Below are 25,711 nucleotides of genomic sequence, written 5' to 3' on the forward strand. Positions count from 1 at the left end.
TACGAGTACACAGACACTATGCACATATATACGCACACTGCAAATGCACAGACACAAGCAACACACACACGAGCGCGCGCCAAGCCAGTCATGTGTGAGATAATCCCAAAACCACTCACAACAGGCAGACGGCGTGTCTGCGGAATAGCAAGAGGGGCTGAGAAGAGCCCCCTCCCCTTTCTCACTTCATATCTCTTCCTCTCTCTTCGTTTCTCACTCAGCTGCTTCTTGCATTACCTAGAGTCAAATTCTCAAATGATCTTTTCATCAAACTGAATATATATCTTTCTCTCCTCCGTTCCTTCTGCACCCCTCTTCCCTCTCTCCTCCCTCTCTCCTCCCGGGCTTTCAGCTTTCCCCTGTGAGGTAGAGGGAGATTGTGTCTGGCTTCTTGTTCCTCTGCAAGCAACAGTGTGTTCATCATCTCCCCACGAGGCAGACAAAGAGAGGGAGAGACGGAGAGGGAAAAAGAGGGGGAGTATCAGGCGTATGTAAAGAGAAAATGGGGAGAGTGTGAAAGGAATTGATAGAATGACAGGAAGCCAGTGACAGAGAGAGAGAGAGAGAGTAAGAGAGAGATTGAGAGGGATAGTGTCTGAGAGAAAGAAAGAGAGAGAGAGCGAGAAAAAGAGAGCGACAGATGGCTGTAAACCCAGGGGTGTCAGTGTTGCCATACAGACAAAGGTAGCTCCGTAGTGCATTTGCTCTCTCTCTCTCTCATTCACACACACACTTACACACACAGGCATTACAACTGCGTAGGTGTCAGACGGAAGAGGAATGACACTGGCTTGCACACAGAGTAGCCTCATGTTCATATCTTAACGGAATCAGTTGTACCACACTCACACACTCAATCAATCGCACACACAAACCCCGTGTGCGGCCGTAAACATGGGTCTCGTCATGGGGACCTTTTCCATGCAATCCAATAAGCAGGATCGGACCTATCGGAAAGGTAAGACCTCCGTTGTTTATTCTCAGAGTTGTAAGCTGATCCAGTTCACTGTGGGTGTGAGAGACTTGGTCGTAGGTGTAGGTACTCCACTTACGTGAGTGTGTGTTGGCTACATTATGCACGTGAGATTGCCTGCATATGTACTGGTATCCATTAGTGTCTGTATCCATTCGTGATGGGTTGTTTATGCGTATGGCGTTACATGTACATTGCGCGAGTGAATATGCAAATAAACATTGGATACCGGAGGAGAGCAAAGTTACAGTGAGGAAAACCAACTTAGTTCTCAAGTGCTAGCACGTGTGTGTGTGTGTGTGTGTGTGTGTGTGTGTGTGTGTGTGTGTGTGTGTGTGTGTGTGTGTGTGTGTGTGTGTGTGTGTGTGTGTGTGTGTGTGTGTGTGAGTGTGTGTGTGTGTGTGTGTGTGTATGTGTGTGTACACAGCACTCTGCTAAGGTAAATAGAGGTTCCCAATGTCTATAAAAGGTGATGGTATTCACAAGCCTCAACGTCTCTCCTTCTGTTCATTGAAGCAGCACCTGTGTACTGTCTGACAAGGACAGGAAACTGTGTTTTGTGCGAGCACACGCGTGTCTGTCTGTCTGTCTGTCTGTGTGTCTGTGTGTCTGTCTGTGTGTCTGTGAGTCTGTATTAGTCTGTCTGTGTGCTTGAGTCTGTATTGTCTGTCTGTGTGCTTGAGTGCGTATTAGTCTGTCTGTGTGCTTGAGTGCGTATTAGTCTGTCTGTGTGCTTGAGTGCGTATTAGTCTGTCTGTGTGCTTGAGTGCGTATTAGTCTGTCTGTGTGCTTGAGTGCGTATTAGTCTGTCTGTTTGTCTTTAGGTTATAGGGGCGCCTTTCTAGTCCTCAGAGGGGAGCCGGACAAGAACAATCCTTTGAGATGTTGTGTTGAGGAAATCACTGTAATCGGTCAGCCATTGCCTGTGGTGTGTCTACTGATGTCCAGACTGACTCTGTCACACACCAGTGGACCCAGAACGGAAGAGCATAGAACTCCCAGACGTAGAGCTATAAAACACTAGAGCAACAGGAACTAGGTCTGCAGGAACTAGGTCTACAAGGGCATTATCCATTACAATAAAGACGCTGTCCATGATCTATTCCTCTATTTAATCAACACAGCTGAAACGGTACAGTTTCTACAGAGTTGGACTAGCAGTACAGAGCTACACGCTCCTGAGAAACAGAACATGTCATAACATGCTTACAGAACCTCCGCTTCAACTTCCAAGACGTCGCGTCAGAGTGGGTGTCCCAAAAGGCAGGAGAGATAGAGGTGAACAGAGGTTTGTAATGAGAGGGGGATAGAAAGAGAGATAGAGTAAGAGGAGGTGACAGAATATAGGTAAAAGGGGGAAGAAGAGTGATTAAGATGGAGAGGTAAAGAAAGGAGAGGTTAACAGAGGAAGATAGAGCTGGAGAAAGAGGTGGTTAACATGGGTAGATAGAGGTGGAGAAAGAGGTGGTTAACATGGGTAGATAGAGGTGGAGAAAGAGGTGGTTAACATGGGTAGATAGAGGTGGAGAAAGAGGTGGTTAACATGGGTAGATAGAGGTGGAGAAAGAGGTGGTTAACATGGGTAGATAGAGGTGGAGAAAGAGGTGGTTAACATGGGTAGATAGAGGAGGGTAACATGGGTAGATGTAAAGAGAGGTGGAGAAAGAGAGGAGGTTAACATGGGTAGATAGACAGAGAGGTGGTTAACATGGGTAGACGGACAGAGAGGTGGAGAAAGAGAGGAGGTTAACATGGGTAGACGGACAGAGAGATGGAGAAAGAGAGGAGGTTAACATGGGTAGACGGACAGAGAGTTGGAGAAAGAGAGTGGTTAACATGTGTAGACGGACAGAGAGGTGGAGAAAGAGAGGAGGTTAACATGGGTAGATAGAGGAGGGTAACATGGGTAGACGGACAGAGAGGTGGAGAAAGAGAGTGGTTAACATGGGTAGACGGACAGAGAGATAGAGAAAGAGAGTGGTTAACATGGGTAGACGGACAGAGAGATGGAGAAAGAGAGTGGTTAACATGGGTAGATAGAGGAGGGTAACATGGGTAGATAGAGGAGGGTAACATGGGTAGACGGACAGAGAGATGGAGAAAGAGAGGAGGTTAACATGGGTAGATAGAGGAGGGTAACATGGGTAGACGGACAGAGAGGTGGAGAAAGAGAGTGGTTAACATGGGTAGACGGACAGAGAGATGGAGAAAGAGAGGAGGTTAACATGGGTAGACGGACAGAGAGATGGAGAAAGAGAGTGGTTAACATGGGTAGACAGACAGAGAGATGGAGAAAGAGAGTGGTTAACATGGGTAGACGGACAGAGAGGTGGAGAAAGAGAGGAGGTTAAACATGGGTAGATAGAGGAGGGTAACATGGGTAGACGGACAGAGAGGTGGAGAAAGAGAGGTGGTTAACATAGGTAGATAGAGGAGGGTAACATGGGTAGATGGACAGAGGGGTGGAGAAAGAGGAGGTTAACATGGGTAGATAGAGGAGGGTAACATGGGTAGATGGACAGAGAGGTGGAGAAAGAGGAGGTTAACATGGGTAGACGGACAGAGGGGTGGAGAAAGAGAGATGTCAATCCAATTGAGCATCTGTAGGATGAGACGGAACAAACTATTCAGAGTAGAGATCCACTACCAACCAACTTGACACAACTGTGGGAGGAAATGGAGTCAACATGGGTCAATACTGTGAAATTGTGAAAATGTAAGAGCTGTTTGAAAAGACTGCCTGAAGTTTAAGCCTGTTTTGGTGGGATGGAGGTTTGGCCTGCGATAGACCAATAAGAAAGAGAGTTCTGAACCTCTCCGCCAATCATTTAGATCTAATCTAGATTTCAGTTTTCCCCTCCCCATTAAGATGACTTCCAGGCAGTCGTAGCAAAATTCTATCTTGAGAAATTGCTCTTTGCTAAGAAGCAATTTCTTTGGTGTGTTTGTGTGTGTGTGTGTGTGTGTGTGTGTGTGTGGGGGGGGGGGATTTTTTGTTGTTGTTGAAAGTGATAATGAGATAAAAACGGCTACATTGAACCTTTAAGGAAGGAGGGAGGGAGGGAGGGAGGTGGTGAGGGAGGTGGTGAGGGAGGTGGTGAGGGAGGTAGGTAGAGAGGTAGGTAGAGAGGTAGGTAGAGAGGTAGGTAGAGAGGTAGGTAGAGAGGTAGGTAGAGAGGTAGGTAGAGAGGTAGGTAGAGAGGTAGGTAGAGAGGTAGGTAGAGAGGTAGGTAGAGAGGTAGGTAGAGAGGTAGGGAGAGGTAGGTAGGGAGGTAGGGAGGGAGGGAGGTAGGTAGGGAGGGAGGGAGATTAGCAAAGGTCAGGCTGAGAGATGAAGAGACATTATTCAGTACAGCAGGAGATCATAGCTCTGCCGTTGCTTCTGTGGAGCCTCCAGGAACGATGATCCTTTATCTTCTGTCACCTCACAACACACTACTTCCAATAAGAATGATTTCCCCAGAGAAGATAATAACAAAAATCCATAACATCAGCTAGGTTTCCATCCAGTTGGTGACAGATTTCCATGCGAATATTCAAAAATACCGGAGTGGGCACACCATATTTCTTGTGGGAAAACCATCAGTAGAGTTGAAAATACGATGGAAACCCATTTTAAATGAACTTGTATTTTTCATTCGACACATGGGAATTCATGTGTTTTTTACGTGCGCTATATCATCACGCACAGCCTTTCATCTGCAAGTCAACTTGATGGAAACACATCTCTGGTGGAAAAACATGTGTATATTATATTTATGCGGCTTATAGAATATTCACATGAACATTTTTCCCCAAATTAGATGGAAACCGAGCTTTAAATAAAATATTCCACCCGTCCACCCCTCTCTTACTCTATCAAAAATGTCCTCATCCCCCTTCTCTCTTTCTCTCACCCCATCTTACTCTGTATTCAATCTCTCTCTCCGCCCCTTCTCTCTGCCTCCCTCTGTCTTTGAGGTCTGATAGGGACGTCCACGCTGCGTGCTTCCCTAAAGCTGATCTCAGGCTTTGAAGCGTTTGGGCTAATCAGGTAGAGTGAATGTGGGTCTATCTGGGGTAGAGTTTGTGGGTGTGTCTTTGGGTTAATATCCCCTCAGACACAGAATGAAGAGGCTACAGCAGCAGCATTAGAGGAGCAGCACATCTCTCCCCCCCCCCCACACACACATCAAAAGACACCCACCAAAAGGAGCAATTAGAACTGCCCAAATAGCTTTACTAGACACGTGGCTCTATCCAGGGGTGTTCATCCATTGCCCACAGCACTGTGCCTGTGTGTGTGTCTTTGTGTGTGCCTGTGTGTGTGTGTCTTTGTGTGTGCCTGTGTGTGTGTCTTTGTGTGTGCCTGTGTGTGTGCCTGTGTGTGTGCCTTTGTGTGTGCCTTTGTGTGTGCCTTTGTGTGTGTCTTTGTGTGTCTTTGTGTGTGCCTGTGTGTGTGCCTTGTGTGTGTCTTTGTGTGTGTCTTTGTGTGCCTGTGTGTGTGTCTTTGTGTGTGCCTGTGTGTGTGCCTGTGTGTGTGTCTTTGTGTGTGTCTTTGTGTGTGCCTGTGTGTGTGTCTTTGTGTGTGCCTGTGTGTGTGCCTGTGTGTGTGTCTTTGTGTGTGCCTGTGTGTGTGCCTGTGTGTGTGTCTTTGTGTGTGCCTGTGTGTGTGCCTGTGTGTGTGTGTCTTTGTGTGTGTCTTTGTGTGTGCCTGTGTGTGTGCCTGTGTGTGTGCCTGTCTTTGTGTGTGTCTTTGTGTGTGTCTTTGTGTGTGCCTGTGTGTGTGTCTTTGTGTGTGTCTTTGTGTGTGCCTGTGTGTGTGCCTGTGTGTGTGCCTGTGTGTGTGTCTTTGTGTGTGCCTGTGTGTGTGCCTTTGTGTGTGTCTTTGTGTGTGTCTTTGTGTGTGCCTGTGTGTGTGCCTGTGTGTGTGTCTTTGTGTGTGCGAGTATGTGTATTTGCCGGTGTCTGTGCTTAATTAAGTTTTTAGTATTTAATTAGCTTGATGTGCGATTGTTTGAGTGGTTGCCAAGTTTAAATTCACTCTCTTCCACGATATTTGCCACGGTTTAAGTTTTCAGTTTCCTTTCCTTTCATATCCAATCCCAGAGGAGTGCCCAGAGTCTGACATAGAGCCAGGCTTGTTCAATGATGTAAGAAGCACCCTGATTAAAGCTGGTGTGCTGAAACGTGTTGGGGTTTAATGATAAAAAAAACACTTTCTATTAAAATGTCATTATAGATATCACTTGTGGTGTTCCACAAGGTTTGATTTTGGGTCCGGTACGGTTCAGTTTAAATATGTTACCCCTTGGGCTGTTATCGGAAAGCACGGCATTGATTTTCACTGCTACGATGACGATACACACCTTCCAATTTCAGTGTCACCAGAGGATTTTATCTCCATGGATAAATTATTAGACTGTATTAGTCATTTATATACTTGGATGGCTCACAACTTCCTCCAGATAAATCAAGACAAGACCAAAGTAATTATTATTGGAGCCAAAGCACAGAGAGAGAATCTGGCTGCACATTTTAACGATAATAACGATAAAACACCAGGTAAAAAAAACCTAGGTGTCATTTTAGATTCTGAACTCAATTTCGGATCACACATCAGGAATGTGACCAAAATAGCTTTTTACCACCTGAGTTTCTCTCTCAGGCCGTTTCTCTCTCAGGCTGATACAGAGAGACTCATCCATGCTTTTATTACGAGCAGGCCTGACTACTGTAATGCTCTCCTGTCTGGTCTACACAAGAAATCCATTGGTCAACTGCAAAACATACAGAATGCTGCAGGACGGGTACTGACCAAGACCCGATGGAGAGCACACAGTACACTGGTTTTAAGGTCTCTGCACTGGCTGCCTGTGAGTTTTAAGATTCTTTGATTGGTTTTAAAATCAATGCTTGATTGTGCACCCTAATACATATCAGATATGCTTTAAGTTATGTACCCAGAAGGTCCCTCAGGCCCTCAGGAACTGGCCTTTTAACTATTCCAAAGCCCAGGACCAAGAGGCATGGAGAGGCAGCCTTTAGTTATTACGCCCCCTGCCTCTGGAATAGCCTGCCAGAGAATCTGAGGGGAGACAAAACTGTGGACATGTTTATAATAATTCTTATAACACACCTTTTTAGCTTTGCTTTTCCTCTGGGTACTTTTTTAGTCTTTCAATTTTTATTCTTCTTCTTCTGTTTTTCATCTTCTTCTGTTTTATGTTTTTATTTTCATTGTTTTTTATTTCAGTTTTTCCCCCCTGTGAAGCGCACCGCGTTGCATTCATGGCTGAAATGTGCAACGTAAAGAAAGCTCGATTTGATTCGGTGGTCCCCGGGGAGAGTGGCTAAACACAGCATCTCTGACATGCCGGGGAAGATGACCGGCAGACATTTTAGATTTCGAAAAATGACGCTGATTTGCTTTAATAATAATAACAGATTAGGGGACATCCTGAATTATTCAAGCACCCTACATTTCAAGACGGAACTTCTAAGAGCGACGTCCCCAGCCCGGTGTTATTGTAATGAGCTGTGTGCTATAACATAGGTGTGATGATTGATAGATGGCTTCATTGAAATGACAGAAGTGATACATGACATAGCTGCACTGTATGGTTCTGGCACATACCATTAGACACATATTAATAGTGATTTAAAACATGCCTGTGGTGGTTCCCCCCCCCCCGTTGTGCCGCTATACGTTTCTCTTGTATGTGTTTCTGTATGCTTGAGTGATTATAGCTGTGTGTTTTAGTAGCTGGGGGGGGGGTATGACGTTATATGACGTGTCACTGTAAATGGCTGTGGCCATGACGATTATGATGTGAAGAGAGGCTTATGTGACTGCCATAAACAGCAGGAGGTCAATGAGTCATGGTGTAGCTCAAACTGTGTTTTGCCCGTCAACTGTGTGTGTGTGTGTGTGTGTGTGTGTGTGTGTGTGTGTGTGTGTGTGTGTGTGTGTGTGTGTGTGTGTGTGTGTGTGTGTGTGTGTGTGTGTGTGTGTGTGCGCTGTCATCTCTAAGTTATGTGTGTGGTATCCCTTCATAAGTGCCCTTATCCCCAACAGGCCCATAGATAGACTGTCAGAATTGCTTTCCTCCCTGCTCCCACTCCCGACCCCACAAACAAATGAGAGAGCAAATCAGAATGGGAGGAGATGCTGTTCTGAAACCGAGTCCCCAGTCTGTCACAGCACCGGGAGCAGAGAAATCACATCAGCCCCAGTTAGCCTAGAATAAAAGCAAAGCGTGTCAAAATATGGTGGCTCCATTTCTCTCTGTCTCCCTCTCTGTCTTTCTCAGGGAGTTGGTGACAGATAAATGGGACTGTGATTCTTAATCAACCTGTGTTCAGCTAACTCTGCATTGCTCGCTCGTCGGGGTTTCAGGCTGCGTATCTATCTGTCAAGCAACTACTGATGTGAAAAGGGGTTTTGTAAAATACATTTGATTGATTGACTGAATGAGATTTGAGACGGAAGGAAGGTTGATCATCTCTATGCTGGTAGAGATAAAGCCAGGTCTGAGACTCTGAGAGATACAGCTATCTCTGTCTGAGCAGCAAGACTCGTCTTTTGGACTGTGAGTCAAAGGAAGAGATATTGATGTGAAATTGGTATTCTGAAGATAATGCTGAGGGCTCATGACGCTCATGACGTCTGTGCTGGGAGAGATTCAAAAAACAAAGAGGGTTGGAAAGGAATGCATAACACGTAATTGATCGTCTGAAGAGATGTGTTCATGACTGAATGCTTGTGAAGTATATCCTGCTAAATTTTCTGAGGATATAATGTACGATATCTACCCAGATGGAGATACATATCTGAGGACTGATATCTACCCAGATGGAGATACATATCTGAGGACTGATATCTACCCAGATGGAGATACATATCTGAGGACTGATATCTACCCAGATGGAGATACATATCTGAGGACTGACAGATGGAGATACATATCTGAGGACTGATATCTACCCAGATGGAGATACATATCTGAGGACTGATATCTACCCAGATGGAGATACATATCTGAGGACTGATATCTACCCAGACGGAGATACATATCTGAGGACTGATATCTACCCAGATGGAGATACATATCTGAGGACTGATATCTACCCAGACGGAGATACATATCTGAGGACTGATATCTACCCAGATGGAGATACATATCTGAGGACTGATATCTACCCAGATGGAGATACATATCTGAGGACTGATATCTACCCAGATGGAGATACATATCTGAGGACTGATATCTACCCAGATGGAGATACATATCTGAGGACTGATATCTACCCAGACGGAGATACATATCTGAGGACTGATATCTACCCAGACGGAGATACATATCTGAGGACTGATATCTACCCAGACGGATACAAAATCTATCTTGATAAAGGGAAGAGATGCACGTAGATGTGAAATCATTGGTCTTACGGGGAAATGAGTGTTTCTGGAGTTTGAGGGATGAGTTTGAGTTGCTTTTCAAAGCCTCTGGTTGGACTGACTTCATCTTCATTGAGATCAGTATGTTTGTCCCCTACTGTCCCCCTTTTCTTGCCATTTCCAGTTCCTCTCTCCTAAGTCACGTGTTTCCATACCTCCTCTGTCTCTCGGTCTTCTCCGTTCTTTCTCATCTCCTGTTCTACCTGATTCTTCTTCCTCGCTCTCACTCTCTTTCGCTCTCTCTCTCTTGCTCTATCTTCTTCCACAGTCTTTTTCTTTCATCTCGACAGGGACCTTAATAAACAGTGTAGCTGTTTCTCAATCTGCCCGCAGGGATTCAACAAGCTATTCAGAGGCACATACAATAACACACACACACTCCCATTACGACAGACACACACACACACACATTACGACACGCACCCACATTACGACACGCACGCACACAATATGACACGCGGCCACACAATACGACACGCACACTTTTTATGGGTCTTCCTCCTCCTTTCAGTAAAATGGTTACTAGCAAGAAAAACTATGATGTGTACCTCGGGGAAATGACTTTCCCTGTCATTGTTGAGTTATAGAGATGGAACAGGAGATAACAACGTGCCCAGGAGTGTTAAGTTAGGCTACACCTTGAGGAAGTAGTGTGGAGAGAGAGAGAGAGAGAGAGAGAGAGAGAGAGAGAGAGAGAGAGAGAGAGAGAGAGAGAGAGAGAGAGAGAGAGAGAGAGAGAGAGAGAGAGAGAGAGAGAGAGAGAGAGAGAGAGAGAGAGAGAGAGAGAGAGAGAGAGAGAGAGAGAGAGAGAGAGAGAGAGAGAGAGAGAGAGAGAGAGAGAGAGAGAGAGAGAGATTTCTAGATAAAGGAATATAATGAAGGATAGAGGTGGAGACGGTTTCCTTGGAGGGATGAAGAGGGAGAGACAGACTTGAAAGAGAAGAGCAGAGCCCACTGAAGTATTTGTGTTTTATCGGCATCACAAACCTGGCGCTGAACCTCTTTCTATTTTCTGAACAGGATGAGTGGTAGTAGACATGGGTCATGATGCATACCGTACGTGGTCGCAGAGGACACATGCTGCTGTACTCCTCCGAGACCTGGCTGCACTGTGATCATACATTCCTTTCTGTTCACACCTGGGGACAGAACGTACAGTACAGGAGGCATAGAGCGCACGCACACGTGTGTGACACTGCACAGGATATCACACAATAAGTCACACGTTACAGTTTTTTTGCAACCCATAGGACCCATTTCTCTGTACTTAGGTCACTGTTTCAAAACTCTTCTCACAGTGTGCACAACAGCAGTCTATGTGGGCTAAACATTTTTTCATTGCTTTGGTACAAAATGCATTCAGTGGCTACATCTTTCAAATTTCATGAATTATTTTCTCACTCGGACACCCCCACCACAAACTCTATGTACCTACAGGCCAATTTGCACATGTTTACATACTCTTTTCAAAACTGTTAAACTTAAGTTCAAAATCTAAGATGAAACAAAACTGATTAAGACAGAAATTTGCTACATTTCTTGTATTGAAATATATTCCACATCTAAAAAATGAAACGCTATCAAAACAATTAGACCAACCACAGCTGATTCCCATTGTAGGCTGAACACCCAGGTGTTAGTCTTTCAATTTCATTACATCTATACAAAAGGGGACATTTTAGGAATAATGCTGAACTGTAATGTAAACATGGACTCAGCCAGCGATAGAGAAGTGGATGACAGAGGAAGACGAGTGGCTGGGAGAGGGAGAGGAGTACGTATGCGTGGTGGAAGAGGACTTGAGAGGAAGATCAAGAGCTGCAGTCTCAGATGAGATTAGGGCCACTATAATTGATCATGTAATAAATCATGGTCCACCAATGAGAGAGGCTGGTCTGAGAGTGCAGCCAAATCTGCAACGCTCAACAGTGGCATCTATTGTGAGATATAGATGGCAAAACAACTGGTAAGATGTGCATTCTGCAAGAGCATCCGACTGAACTGCACATTACAGATGTCAATTGAGCAAAGCCTCCAAACCCACTTGTGTGTAATTGTTTTTGTATTTCTGCTTAGGACCCAACGGTTACCTCCTACAGGCGGGAGAGGTAGGATTTCTGTTTCCTGCAGTGCAGGAAACTGCAATCATTGATATGGTCGTCAGAAACAATGGCATAGAACTCACAGAGATTCGGGACAGAGTGTTGGCAGACAACGATACATATGGAAATATTCACAATGTAAGCATAACTATTTCTAGAGTCCTGAAACAACATCAAGTCAGAATGAAGCAGCTGTACACTGTCCCCTTTGAGGGGAACTCTGAACGAGTCAAGCAACTCAGGAACCAATATGTCCAGGTAAGATGACTATAAAATACAGAACTGGTTTTGAACAAAACCAAACAGGGCAGAGGCACACAATGGCATGTTTTCAGGTATAATGGAAACTACCGTAATAGTCTAACTCTTATGTTGCCATGTGGATTTATTTTAGAGAGTCATGGAGATTGAAGCCAGGCAAACACCCCACATATTCATCTTTGTGGATGAGGCTGGTTTCAACTTGGCCAAAACACGGCGGCGCGGAAGGAATGTGATTGGGAAAAGAGCCACAGTGGATGTCCCGGGCCAGAGGGGTGCCAACATCACAATGTGTGCAGCAATATCCTCTGATGGATGGCTGTCACACAAACCGCTAATTGGGCCATACGACACCGAGCGTCTCATTTCATTCCTGGATGACCTCTGTGGAAGGGTTGTGCCGTACGACACCGAGCGTCTCATTACATTCCTGGATGACCTCTGTGGAAGGGTTGTGCCGTACGATTCCGAGCGTCTCATTACATTCCTGGATGACCTCTGTGGAAGTGTTGTGCCGTACGACACCGAGCGTCTCATTACATTCCTGGATGACCTCTGTGGAAGGGTTGTGCCGTACGACACCGAGCGTCTCATTACATTCCTGGATGACCTCTGTGGAAGGGTTGTGCCGTACGACACAGAGCGTCTCATTACATTCCTGGGTGACCTCTGTGGAAGGGTTGTGCCGTACGACACCGAGCGTCTCATTTCATTCCTGGGTGACCTCTGTGGAAGGGTTGTGCCGTACGACACCGAGCGTCTCATTACATTCCTGGGTGACCTCTGTGGAAGGGTTGTGCCGTACGACACCGAGCGTCTCATTACATTCCTGGATGACCTCTGTGGAAGGGTTGTGCCAGGTGAGGAAAGGGTTGCAGTGAGGCGAAATCGGCCAACATTTGTAATTGTATGGGACAACGTGGCATTTCACCCCTCCCATACAGTCAGAGTGGTTTACAGCCCATCCCAGGATGGTGTCACTTTTCCTCCTTCCTTACTCTCCATTCCTCAAACCCATAGAGGAATTATTTTCCTCATGGAGGTCGAAGGTTCATGACCACCATCCACATGATCAAATGTCCCTCCTGGACGCAATGAATGTTGGATGCCTGGACATATCTGCAGAAGACTACCAGGGGTAGACCAGGCCAATAGATTAGTTCCTAGGTGTGTTGCCCAAGATGACATAAGATGTGATGTGGATGAGAACCTGTGGCAAAATGCAGAAGACAGGGTTGACCAGCACTGCTACTGTATCTGTATTGGTAGATGGCGTATATACAAATTCTTGTATTTTGGAATCACTCAATGCCAAAAAATGCCATAAAACATATTGAAGCATATTGCATCATGTCTGATTCATTCCTGTAACATATACTGCAGTGAATTCTAAACAGTAGAGAGGTGTCATTCTTGTTTTGTAAAGACATTTTACAAAACAAACGTTGAGCAATCCTAACTGTTGTTAGTGTTTTTTTAGGTCATTGTTTTGCGAGTGTCAAGGTGTGCACGTCGGGTGACGGAAGAATGAGTTGATTTGAGACATGTATGAAGTGTTTTGGTCGTTTTAGTGCATTTGGGATGTGAAATTAACTGCTGTGCCAAGCTGAAAGTTGATTAGGAGAACTGTGTAAAGAGTTTGTAAAAAGGGACCTACAGTAAGTATTTAGAAATGGGTCCTAGCAATTATAAAAAAAACTAACATATCATGATCCCCCCTTCTCTCCACCTTGCTCCCTAACGCCTGTCTATTACACTTTTCTCTCTCTACATCCACCCTCTCCCCTTCTCTTCCTGTTTCTCTTCCCTTTAATTTAAGTCCATCGCCTCCTTCTCCTTTTCCTTTCCTCACACTCCTTCTCCCCCTCCCTTCCTCTCGCTCTCCTCCTTTCTGTCTCCCTCTTCTCTCTCCTAGTGTGCGTTTTATAGATTAATGTATGTACTGGGGGATGTGATGATGCATGAACTGGGTGATAAGTGAGATGGTTGATGGATTGGAGGGCTGTGTGTGCTTCATGTACAAGCTATGAGGGCTGTGTATATGTGGGGTAGGGGGTGGGGGAGAAAGAGGCAGGAGAAGATGTGACACACAGGTCTCTGTTCACTTGAGTATGATTTGTGTGTGTGTCTGTGAAGGTGTTTGTGTGACAGTATGATTATGTATGAAATCAATTTCATTAACTTAAATAATTAGTTGGTGTGTGTGTGATTCTATCTGTGTGTTTGAGTGTCATATTTATACTTAGGGGGGATGGAATGGTATAACAGTAGTGAAATCCAAATCATGATCTATGATTCAATGAATCAACCTCTTACTGATTTACCGATTCAATGATTCACTGATTCACAGATTGTTTGCCATGGGATGGGGGAAAAGTGTGACACCAATCAGGCCCCCGAGGACTGGAGTTGCCCAGGCCTGCTCTAGAGTATTTTGGGGGTAGGAGCACAGCAGCAACTACTAATGTGTAACAGGTGAGAGAGAGATGGAGAGGAAGGGAGAGGAGCTAAGCGCCTCCAGAGATTGAGAGGGTAGAAGAAAGGAAGAGTGGGTCGGTTCATGAGAGGGATGAGTGGAGAGAGGGAAGGAGTGGGGGCAGTGGGAGTGAAAACTGTCAGACGTGATGAAACCTCTTCAGACAGAACGTAGACAAGGCTGTTACCATGACGACAACATGGGCGCAGTGGTGGCACGTTAACCAAGGGGGAGAGGAGGGGAGGCTGTCCAGAGGAGAGACACATGGGCATGTACGTGCACACACACAACTTAAAAAAGGATGTTAGCACTCACATACACACATTTATGAAAACAACACAACCTACACCTAGCAAAAACACACGCAACCAATATAAAGTCAAACACACACACACACACACACTAATAAAGGGTAACTTTGTCACTACACCATGGAAGCATCTGTTGAATGTTTGTGTGATAGAGAGACTGAGGTAACAGGTGTGTAAAAACTAAAGAGCGAGAGAGAGTTTCATCAGGAAAGAGATAATGTATAGCTAGTGTTCATGTCTAGGTGCATGCCCAGGTGGTGTCTGTGTGTTTGCATGTCCATGTGTTGGAGGTGGAAGGAAGTGACATTGTGTGTGTGTGTGTGTGTGTGTGTGTGCGTGCGTGCGCACAGCAGTGGAGGAGACACACACACATGCACAAGGTGTTTATCACTCTGCTCACACACTCTTTTCTTGCCTGTTACCTTGGAAGCACGGTCGTCATGGCAACAAAAGATGTCCGTTTTCGGGAGGGGACAGGTCAGCGCAGTATTCTAAGACATGTGGGTCCAAAGTTAACCAAGGCCATTTAGGGCATGTACTCACAGGTTAAGAGAGAGACAGAGAGAGAACGAAGTAGAGGGGGGGGGGGGGGGTGTTGAGGACCTGTTGCTCTCCATTTTTAGCCAGAAGAAAATGTGCTTATTGCTCATTCTTTTGCATATTACTTATTGCTAATTTGCATACTTTTACATATTACTCTGTCATTCTAGGATATTTCCATATGGGCTATTGCCATATTGTAACATTATAACATTAAACTGAACAAAAATATAAGTATGTAAAGTGTTGGTCCCATTTTCACAAGCTGAAATAAAAGATCCCAGGGGCCTCCAGGGTGGCAGAGTGGTCTAAGGCAAGAAGCAGTGCAGCTTGGTTGGGTTGTGTTTCGGAGGACGCATGGGTCTCGACATTAGCCTCTCCCAAGTCCATACGGGAGTTGAAGCAATGAGACAAGACTGCAACTATTACCAATTGGATACCATGAAAAAAGGGGTAAAAAATCAATAATAATAAAAGCTCACAGAAATGTTCCATGCTCAGAAAATGCTTATTTCTTTCAAATGTTTGTTTCAAATGCTTCTTCACCTGCAGGATCGTATGAGGCCAGCCACCCAGACAGCTGATGAAACTGACGTATTTCTCCACAAACTGTCAGAAACCGTCTCAGGGAAGCTCATGTGTGTGCTCTTCGTCCTCACCAGGGTCTTGACCTGACTGCAGTTCGGCATCATTACCGACTTCAGTGGGCAAATACTCACCTTCGATGGCCACTGGCAGGCTGGAGAGAAGTGTTCTCTTCACGGATTAATCCCGGTTTCAACTGTACCTGGCAGATGGCAGACAGCGTGTATGGAGTTGTGTGGGCGAGCAGTTTTCTGATGTCAACTTTGAGAACAGAGTGCCCCATGGTGGCGGTGGGCTTCAAGTATGGGCCGGCATAAGCTATGAACAACGAACACAATTGCATTTTGTCGATGGCGATTTGAATATACAGAGAAAACGTGACGCGATCCTGAGGCCCATTGTCGTGCCATTTGTCCGCCGCCATTACCTCATGTTTCACCTATTGAGCGTGTTTGGGATGCTCTGGACCGACGTGTACGAAAGCGTGTTCCACTTCCCGCCAATATCCAGCAACTTCGCACAGCTATTGAAGAGGAGTGGGACAAGATTCCAAAATTTCATGAGGCAAATGGTGATAACACCAGATACTGACTGGCTTTCTGATCCACACCCCTACCTTTTTTGTAAAACATATCTGTGACCAACAGATGCATATCTGTATTCACAGTCCTGTGAAACCTAAAGAATTGATTTCCATTGACTGATTTCAATATATGAACTGTTAATTGTTGCATGTTGGGTTTCTTATTTTTGTTTAGTGTAAATCCCATTGGTTAACATATCACGTTTTATATTATGAAATACTGACATACTGTACATGAACACGTACATGATTAAATATAGTTTTTGTGTCTTGACATATCAATGGTGTGTGCTAGGCCTACTCTGTGTTCAATACAAGGCCGTGAGAACGTCAGATATCCCTTGTGACATGTTGCAGATAATGTGATATGTTTAAGGTGATTATAGTCCTATTCTGGCAATGCATTGTCATGTCATCACTTTATCATAACAACGCTGTGCTCTGGACGTGTGTTATCCTGTTGTTTCTGGGTCTTTCTATCTCTCTGATGTTCTCTCTGTGACAGTCTGTGTCTTCTGGGACAGTCAGTCTGAGTCTCAATAGAGGCTTTTTCTCTCTGGTGAATTGTTCATTCCTTCTCTTCCGCCTCCACCGTTCCCTCCCTCACCTGGCGCCCTGAAGCAATGTTGTCTTCATCTTCTCTCTCCCTGCCACTCTCGCTCTCATACTTTCTGTCCCTTTGTGTCTTTCCTCGTCATCTCTCTCTCTCTCTCCACATCTCTTCCTCCCCTGCTCTCTCTGTCAACCTCGTCTTTTTTTTGCCCCCAATCTGTCTCCTTCCTCCCTCTTCAGTTGTGCTCTCGTATCTCTCTTGCTCATTTCACTCTTCTTTTTCTCTTTCCTTCCGTCTTTCTCTCCCACACACTTCAGACTGTATCATCTGCATCTTTCTCCTCGCTCTCATCCCAACCCTTCAAAATCCCTCTTTTTCTCTCTCTCATCCACCTCTCCCATTCAATCCCCTTTCCCTCCCTCCCTCCCGTTCCTTCGCTCACCCACACTGTGGTGTAGACTTTGTATTGCAGGGTGTGAGAGTGCTTATTAACCAAGACATCCTGTGACGGCTACCCTCAGTTGACTATCTAGTAGTGTATGTGTGTCTTCATCTGCGGACACCATATATGCTGAAGCCTCTCTTCTTGTCCATGGGGATGAGCGGACGGATCAACTCTAATGCCTTTCACACCGACTGTCTCGTGGCATTAGCGTAATAATTAGTGCAGTGGTGTGTGTGTTTGCTGAATCTTTTGTCGGTCAGTTTCTGCCTGTTTTTTAATGGGTGTGTTGCTTTTGCACTCTCTAAGAATGTGTGGAGATGCCACTCTCTGTGTGTCCGTTTTGGACATAGTGAGACATTCAAAAGGCTGGTGATTACATACATTGGCAGTAGTGCTGCCTCAAATATGAGTGATTTATTGGCGTGTGTATGTTGGAGGTATGCCAATTTGCCACCCTGAAGTCGATAAAGTTGCTTTAGTCAAATGGGATTTAAAAACGAGTATCTTATTTCCACTGGGTGTATGAGGTAAGGCTGTGGTAATACATTTGTGTGTGTAATATGTCTATGTTAGGGATCCATATATAGAGCGTTCAGAAAGTATTCACGCCCCTTGACTTTTGCTCACATTTTTTTTGTTACAAAGTTGGATTACAATGGACTTATTGTTATTTTTCTGTCAACGACCTACACAAAATACTCTGTCGTGTCAAAGTGGAAGAAAAACTCCATCACCCTGGGCAAGTCTAAGGTCCCGATCCTGACTTAGGAATGTATGCCCTTCCTATACACGCCTTTCCTACACACTTCTCAGTATTTGGCGATTCACACTTGCCTTGTTGAGTTGCCAACAGATATTCTCATGGAGTTTTCATTCAATGGGCTTTAAAAGTACATTTGTCTTCAGCCATCCGTTTAAATAAGGTGTACTTTTAATTAGAATTTGGTCGACAGACTCATTAGAACACATTGAGAGAACAGGGTCAGAATATAGGCTGCCAAGAAAGAAAGCCATCTATGCATATTCGTCTGTTTCAGCACCAACTGGTAGATGCATTCATGTAGATTATTCAGTCACGTTTTAGTGTTAGGAAAGTACAAAAATGAACCTTTGCACACAAAATATAACAGTGACTAAAAAGTACAGTGGTTTGATTCACCCTGAAAGTTGCCATATTCAAGTTCAGTCCACAAAATATCGGAAGGTGGGGGGAAAAGGCGCATGATAGGGGTTGAACAACAGTCTACCCTAAATCTACCCTGATCCTCCCTGATCATACGACTACGATCCAGTCGTTGTGAACTGTGCGCCAGGCTCCAGGTTTAACCTGCTACGCGTGGTCTGGGTTCCATAATGAGGCTACATGTCTCAAACGATTGTACAACTACAAGGATGTGACAGAGGGAAGAGAGGTAAACAGAATGGAATGATGCAAAAATACATGCACGTGGGTATTACTAACGGTGGCTCCCGATAGTGGCTAATATTTAACATGTTACAAACGGTCAAATAAAATGGAGAAAAGCCTTGGCACAGAATCAAAACAAAGTGCATAGATCAACTCATCAGCCCTACTGATGTCTAGCATTAGTCTCCACATTTCATCCGTGCAAATTACGAGGGCACACAATTCAAATTTAGAATAACGGCAAAACGGTTTATTTCCAATTTGACCATGGAAAAGGGGCCGCAATAGATGATTATAGTTGATATGACTTTCAGTTTGCTTCCATATGGCTAGATCACATTAATCACCAGGGATCATAAGGAAAAATCATCTAAAACAATTACCATTTGTGTTTACAATCCCCTTCTACAGATTACTCATTTACCCAGCTCTTATCAATAGCACTTAGCAATTTATAAATAAAATTATAAATGTGCACGGGAAATTCTGTTATTTCCATTAGGAAAAGGAAAGTAGATGCTTTTTCCACTTGGAACCGGCAGGTTCGCTTGACCTTACTCATGGTTTCCTCACGTGTAAAGGTGGTGTAATTATGAGGGAATGAAGTCCAGGTCAGAATACGGTGTAGCTGTAGAAACACCTCCGCCACGTCTTCATTTATTCCATCTCCACCCAAAACGAATAGTGGGTGAATAGCATGCTCTTCCAATGCTACGTTCCCTTTAGACACTCTTAATTGGGTCGGAATTGGGGCCTAGGAGCTTTACACACCTGGATTGAACAATATTTGCACATTATTCTTTCAAAAAGTCTTCCAAGCTCTGTCAAATTGGTTGTTGATCATTTCTAAGAACATAATTCCACTTTGACATACCGGGGTATTGTGTGTGGATCAGTGACACATCTCAATGTAATCCATTCCAAATTCAGGCTGTAACACGACAAAATGTGGAAACGGGGTGCAAATTCATTCTGAAGGCACTGTACCTGCTCAGTGTTGTGATGTCAGAGTGGTGGTTATGCTTCTTAGCGAGTGCTCCTCGCTGTTAAACAGCCAATGAGAAGCAGCTGTAGCCCTTGCCTGATTCAGATTATGCAAACGAGCGTCTCCTACAGAAGGATTACCGGGATCAGTTTAAATAGGACGACAGAGGAGAAGAATAGGGATGCATACACTTATTTACATCACACGCTTATCCAGCGAGATTTACAGAAGCAATTAGGATTAAGTGCCTAGCTCAAGGGCACATTGACAAAAATAGAATCACCTAGTCAGTTTGGGGATTCAAACCTTTTGGTTAATGGCCCAACTTGCTTAACTGCTAGGCTACCTTCCGCCCATTCCATTGTAAGGAAACCCTGACAAGACATGTTCAAAGTGCTGAACAGGTTCTGGAATAATACCATTAGACCAATATGAAAGGAGGAAGTGGACAATGGCAGTCAGGGATCTAATCTTTCAAGAGAGTCTGCCTCCCTCTACTGGTAAAATTTTAATTACTGCAAGTTGATTTTACTTTATTCATTTGTATATTACATTTTTATTTAACCTTTATTTAACTAGGCAAGTCAGTTAAGAACAAATTATTATTTACAATGACGGCCTACACATACAGTGGAATGTATTTTCTAGGTAAAAATAAAAGCTCTTGGCGTCACTGGTTGGTTTACATGGGGGACAATAACTTGTGTCTATTGTAATTGTGTATCATTTAAAGGATATAACGTCAATTTAGCAAAGTTACCTTCAAGCAAGTTAAGCACAGCTCTGTGATGTACAGTACACACACACACACACACACACACACACACACACACACACACACACACACACACACACACACACACACACACACACACACACACACACACACACACACACACACACACACACACACACACACACACACACACACACACACACACACACACACACACACAGCTGGCAGGTTGAAGGTGAGTGTATCATTGTTCTGGTAGGTTCAGTGGTTCATCTCTTGCCCTGGAGGTGGTGTCCATCCTGAGAGTGAAGGACATTCTATTACTAAACAGAGAGAAAGGGGGAGGGAATGAGTGTGAGAGCGGGAAACTGGGGATAGGGGGAGTGAGGGTCACAGGCATGGTGCGAAGGTAAGAGGGAGAGAAAGAGATGGGCGAGGGGGATAAGGAGGGAAGAGGTGGAGAGAGAGAGCGAGGCAGGTAGAATGATAGTGGTTGCAGTCAGTGAGAGGAGACAGAAGTAGAGAGAGAGAGAGAGGGGTGGGATACGTCCTGTAGAAAGTTTACATACGTACCGCCAGAGCAGGGAAAGATAGGAGAACAGGAAGAAAGGCAAAAAACCAGCGGTAGACCTGATAGATGTAGAGATAAAGGAGAGATGGATAATGAGGGAGAACATGAGGCGAGCAGTCTCCATATCATAGCTATTATGCTTCTGATCTGCGGGGCGGTTAAACTACTGCACCTTGTGGGGGTCATCCATGTTGAGGGTGAGTAGTTACCACTGGCACCACTACTATGCTGAATATCAACCCGGATAGTATGTGTCCCTTGACCGTGTTAGCCTGCTGAGCAAATAGAGTTAAAAGGTTCTAAATCTGTACTGTGCAAAACTCTGGTATTACTTCCTTATGAATGGAAGACAGCTATGAGTATTGATGTCTATGACTATTGCTGTATTGTTATGGGCTAATAGTTGGACAATGGAGTAATTGTGTGTGTATGAAAGAGAGAGAAAGAGAGAACACTTTTTTGGTTACTACATGATTCCATATGTGTTATAGTAGCTGTGTCCACACTTTTGACTGGTACTGTACATAAATGCCTTATATCATATGGTGCTGTACTTACTATAACGTCAGACCCGTTTGGTCATTACTAACATACACATAAATGTCTTATCATATGACGCTGTGCTTACTAAAAGGTCAGACACCTTTGGTCATTAATAACACATACATACAGGCTTAATGGCGTAAACACCAATGTATCAACACTTAGGAAATGATCACCAACAGCTAAAACGTATTGTCTTTCTTCCTGCTGGAGTTACTGCTGGTTGGTTCCAACCTTAAAGGTAACAACAAAGAACGTTAGCATGTTTGTTAGGAAATGCCTTTGTCCCACCATCTGGATAAGACCATTGCTGTGCTGCGCCAGAAACTCTAAATGGGAAGAAGGGGAAACTCCATTAAATTCCTATTATTATATTTCTCTTTAATTTACAAATGTCATAACGTGACTATGAGACATGGCTGTGTCTAAGGTGAATTGCATTTAGCTGAGCCTGATCGCAAGCTACATTTAGGTGAAGTCACCGAAATGATTTAAAATAACAACTGAGGTAGCTACTGTATGTAATCTAACTCAACACTTAACTACAACAAAATCATTTATATTATAATAAATAAAGCTTAATTTACTTTTTTTACTGTCCGGTGGCAGCACAAGTTGCCATTTGATGTTCAAACTCGTCACATGTTCAGCGTCTCGTCAGCAACACACAAAAAAAGTACTTCCGGGTCACGGAATTTACGAAATGTTCTAAATAAAAGTATCCCACGTAATAGTATAGAATATTCGATAACCATTCATGATATTTGAACAATTATTGTTGAAGCATTAAAATTATTCATATTTGTTCATATTTAAGTTAAATTTGCATTACATTTGGGTTTTAAATAAATAAATGCCGCCAATGCGAATCGCTGTATATGGAATACATATTGGCTTACTGCAATAACTATCATGGGTGCCAAAGTAAAAGTATGTTAGGGAATGCTCAGTAGGATCTCTAGGATGTATACTGTATATTGTGTCCTTTCGTGGGGCTCTGAATAATACGTAGTGTTCCTGGCCTTTTACTCGAAGCACAGCCACAATGCTAATATTTTACCATGAACACTGCAGCAGAAGCGAACTCCATCCTCCGCTACTCTTTCCTTCACGTGAAGCTCCAGTTAGTAGAGTATGCCCATTCCGGTGTCACCCGAATCATATCACATGTGTGCATAACGCACTACAGAAAACCCGCTAATCGAACAACAATGCAGGGCATGCTCACTGAATTAAAGGGCAATTCCACTCAATTACAAATCTACGTTTCATTCATTTCCTTCATAACTCAAAAGTCACCCCCTGATGTGGGTTAAGCATTGTTGTGAAGACAGAAAATCAAAAGTTTTAGTTTTTCTATTGAAAAAAAACCCGTGGGAAATCCAAAACCTGGGAAAACAAAACTAAGAAAACAGAATTTAGGCAAAAAAAAGAAGTAGGCTAAAAAATGTAATGGATGCCCTAACGATGATGTTTGATGTGAGAGACTGCACTTTAGAGTGTGTGTCATCTTGCAGCACAGCATTTTGGGGGAAGTTGAGGTCAGGTCCAATATTGACTATGCACCGAAGAGGGAAAGAGGTTGAGCCATCCTAAAAATGTCTTAGTGAAATATAATATAACATTTTGCAGACACTTTTATCCAAAGTGACCTACAGCCATGCGTGAATACATTTTTACTTATGGGTGGTCCCGAGAATTGAACCCAATATCCTGGCGTTGCAATGCTCTACCAAGATACATGACAGGGTTAGAAATGCTTTGTGAAGCCTCTATTGAATATGATTTATAAGGCCTTTATTAAGTGGCGCTTATGTCACCATTTATAAAGCACAGGTTTATGTCACATTTGACATAGTGGGTTATGCCACATTTGAATCATGTCCCACAGTTATGCCACATTTATGAACCCTTTATAAAGAATGACATATGGTTATAAATGATTTGTCACACATTTAAGTAGTGTTTATGAAGGCTTTTTGAAGCCGTTATAAGCCGTACATAATTTAAAGCAGGCTCAAAAAAGGAATACTGCTGAAATAAATGAATAAATGTTTTAGGTTAACAAAAGTAGTATGGTTAGTATACATTATCAAAGTTACGATAGATTGCCATAGATTTGCTGTTAATTACCCAAATTACTGTAGATTCCAGTAGCTTTGGTAAAATAACAGTAGTTTTGGTAAAATACCAGTATCTTTGCAACCCTAGCTCTGTGTGAGGCTGGTTTTGTGTGTCAGTGCATGTGTGACAGTACGGTACCATTGAACAGTGCATCTGTCAGAGCGCCTGTAACGTAAGTGTCACTTGGCTTCCCAGGTGAGTTGTGTCTGAATTACCTCACCTCGGGCTGGAATCAGCACTCTCCACCCCCTCACTAATGAGACACTGACAGAGACAGCTCTGCCACCAGGATGAAACCAAATGGCCTGGAGGAGTGTGTGTGCGCGTGTGCCCGTGTGCCCGTCTGTCCGTCCTCTGGTCCCCTCCCCTCTGGCAGAGGCAGTAATGAATTGTTAATGATCAGGTCACTGAGGTCACTCTCTCTACCCTCCTGTCTCTCTTTTTCTCTCTGCTCCATCTCTCCCACTGTCCTATTGTGCCCTCTATTACCTGAACCACTCTATACTTCCTCTCTCTCTCTCTCTCTCTCTCTCTCTCTCTCTCTCTCTCTCTCTCTCCCATCCTATTTCTATTTCTATTTTCCATGGCTGATGAAAATGCAACCTTTTGCGAAAATCTCATATCTACGGTATGTATGTCTCTCTCTCCAGATAAAATTGATGATGATTTTGAGATGAGCATTGTGTGTCATCGGCCAGAAGGGCTGGATAAACTGGAGGCTCAGAGCAACTTCAGCAAGAGAGAGCTACAAGTCCTTTACCGTGGCTTCAAAAACGTATGTCGTCCGTCTGTACTTCTCATTCCATTTCTCCATCACGTCATCACTCTGTCCATCACCAATGTGTCTCTATGGCTGATCTCTCTCTCTCTCTCTCTTTGTCTCTCCGTCTTTCTTTCTATTTCCACCGTAGGAGTGCCCTAGTGGGGTGGTGAACGAGGACACCTTCAAACAGATATACGCCCAGTTCTTTCCCCATGGAGGTAAGAAATTAGTTTGTTTACGTGTCTCCATAACTTGTAAAGGTGTTTAGTTGTGTAGTGGTTGTGTTCTGTAAGCCCATAAAGAGTGACATGAATCTCTCTTCTCTCCAATGCTCTTCAGATGCCAGTTCCTACGCACACTACCTGTTCAACGCCTTTGACTCAGCACACAGCGGATCCATCAAGTTTGAGGTTAACATTCCTCTACCGCGTCTCAACCCCCCCCCCCCTCATGATCCTCTGATCTGTTAACCATTGTGCATTCCATGCTGGATCACTCTTCCTCTTGTTCTCCCTGTGACCGTGTCTCGTTCTCTCCCTCCTCCAGGACTTTGTCATGGCTCTGTCCATCTTACTGAGGGGATCAGTGAGGGAGAAGTTGACGTGGACTTTCAACCTGTATGACATAAACAGAGATGGCTACATCAACAAGGAGGTGTTTGTTTGTGTGTGTGTGTGTGAGGTGCACATGCAAGTGGGTACAGCATACAGTTTATGACTGGCTTTCTTGATGTCTACAGTATTCTCTCTGCTATGCAATCTGGTTTCCGCTCAGGTTATGTGTCACTGCAACCTTGTTCTTGATTCTAAGCAATGTTGTGCTACTATTTTAATTGACTTGACCAAAGCTTTTGATACGGTAGACCATTCCATTCTTGTGGAATGGAGTATTGGTGTCTCTGAGGGATATTTGGCCTGGTTCGCTAACTACCTTTCTCAAAGAGTGCGGTGTACAAAGTCAGAAGATCTGCTGTCTCAGCCATTGCTTGTCACTAAGGGAGTACATAGCTCAGGCAGTAAGAAGCTCTCTCATCCATTTGTATGTAGATGATAAAGTCTTATACTCAGCTGGAGGTAGTCACCTCATACAAGTACTCATACAAGTACTTGGGAGTATGGCTAGACAGTACACTGTCCTTCTCTCAGCACATATCAAAGCTGCAGGCTAAAGTTAAATCTAGACATGGTTTCCGCTATAGTAATCGCTCCTCTTTCACCCCGGCTGGCAAACTAACTCCGATTCAGATGACCATCCTAACCATGCTAGATTACGGAGACGTAATTTATAGATCGGCAGGTAAGGGTGCTCTTGA

The 25,711-nt window shown here is 44.2% G+C and overlaps 1 protein-coding gene and 1 long non-coding RNA gene across 5 annotated transcripts in view; one reads left to right on the forward strand and one right to left on the reverse strand.

Moving 5' to 3' along the window:
- The first annotated feature begins 441 nt into the window (after positions 1-441).
- Positions 442-25,711, forward strand: part of LOC123993284 (Kv channel-interacting protein 1-like) — a 31,817-nt gene continuing 6,547 nt past the window's right edge. Inside the window, exons 1-5 of the mRNA XM_046295237.1 lie at positions 442-958; positions 24,287-24,411; positions 24,548-24,617; positions 24,739-24,809; positions 24,946-25,053. Of these exons, the coding sequence (XP_046151193.1) occupies positions 895-958; positions 24,287-24,411; positions 24,548-24,617; positions 24,739-24,809; positions 24,946-25,053 (438 nt within the window). The 5' untranslated portion in view covers positions 442-894. The remainder of the gene's footprint in view (positions 959-24,286; positions 24,412-24,547; positions 24,618-24,738; positions 24,810-24,945; positions 25,054-25,711) is intronic.
- LOC123993285 lies at positions 18,104-22,161 on the reverse strand. 4 transcript variants are annotated; one of them, XR_006831416.1, is made up of 4 exons: positions 22,100-22,161; positions 21,142-21,841; positions 19,665-21,028; positions 18,104-19,448 (listed from the first exon to the last, which is right to left on the reverse strand). It is a non-coding gene; the product is annotated as an uncharacterized LOC123993285 (long non-coding RNA). The 4 variants fall into 4 exon arrangements; XR_006831417.1 differs by having other exon boundaries at positions 18,105-19,448; positions 19,665-20,697; positions 20,972-21,841; XR_006831415.1 differs by having other exon boundaries at positions 18,108-19,448; positions 19,665-19,787; positions 20,423-21,841.

Source organism: Oncorhynchus gorbuscha, linkage group LG13, assembly GCF_021184085.1.
Source record: "Oncorhynchus gorbuscha isolate QuinsamMale2020 ecotype Even-year linkage group LG13, OgorEven_v1.0, whole genome shotgun sequence".
In the NCBI taxonomy this organism is placed as follows: domain Eukaryota; kingdom Metazoa; phylum Chordata; class Actinopteri; order Salmoniformes; family Salmonidae; genus Oncorhynchus; species Oncorhynchus gorbuscha.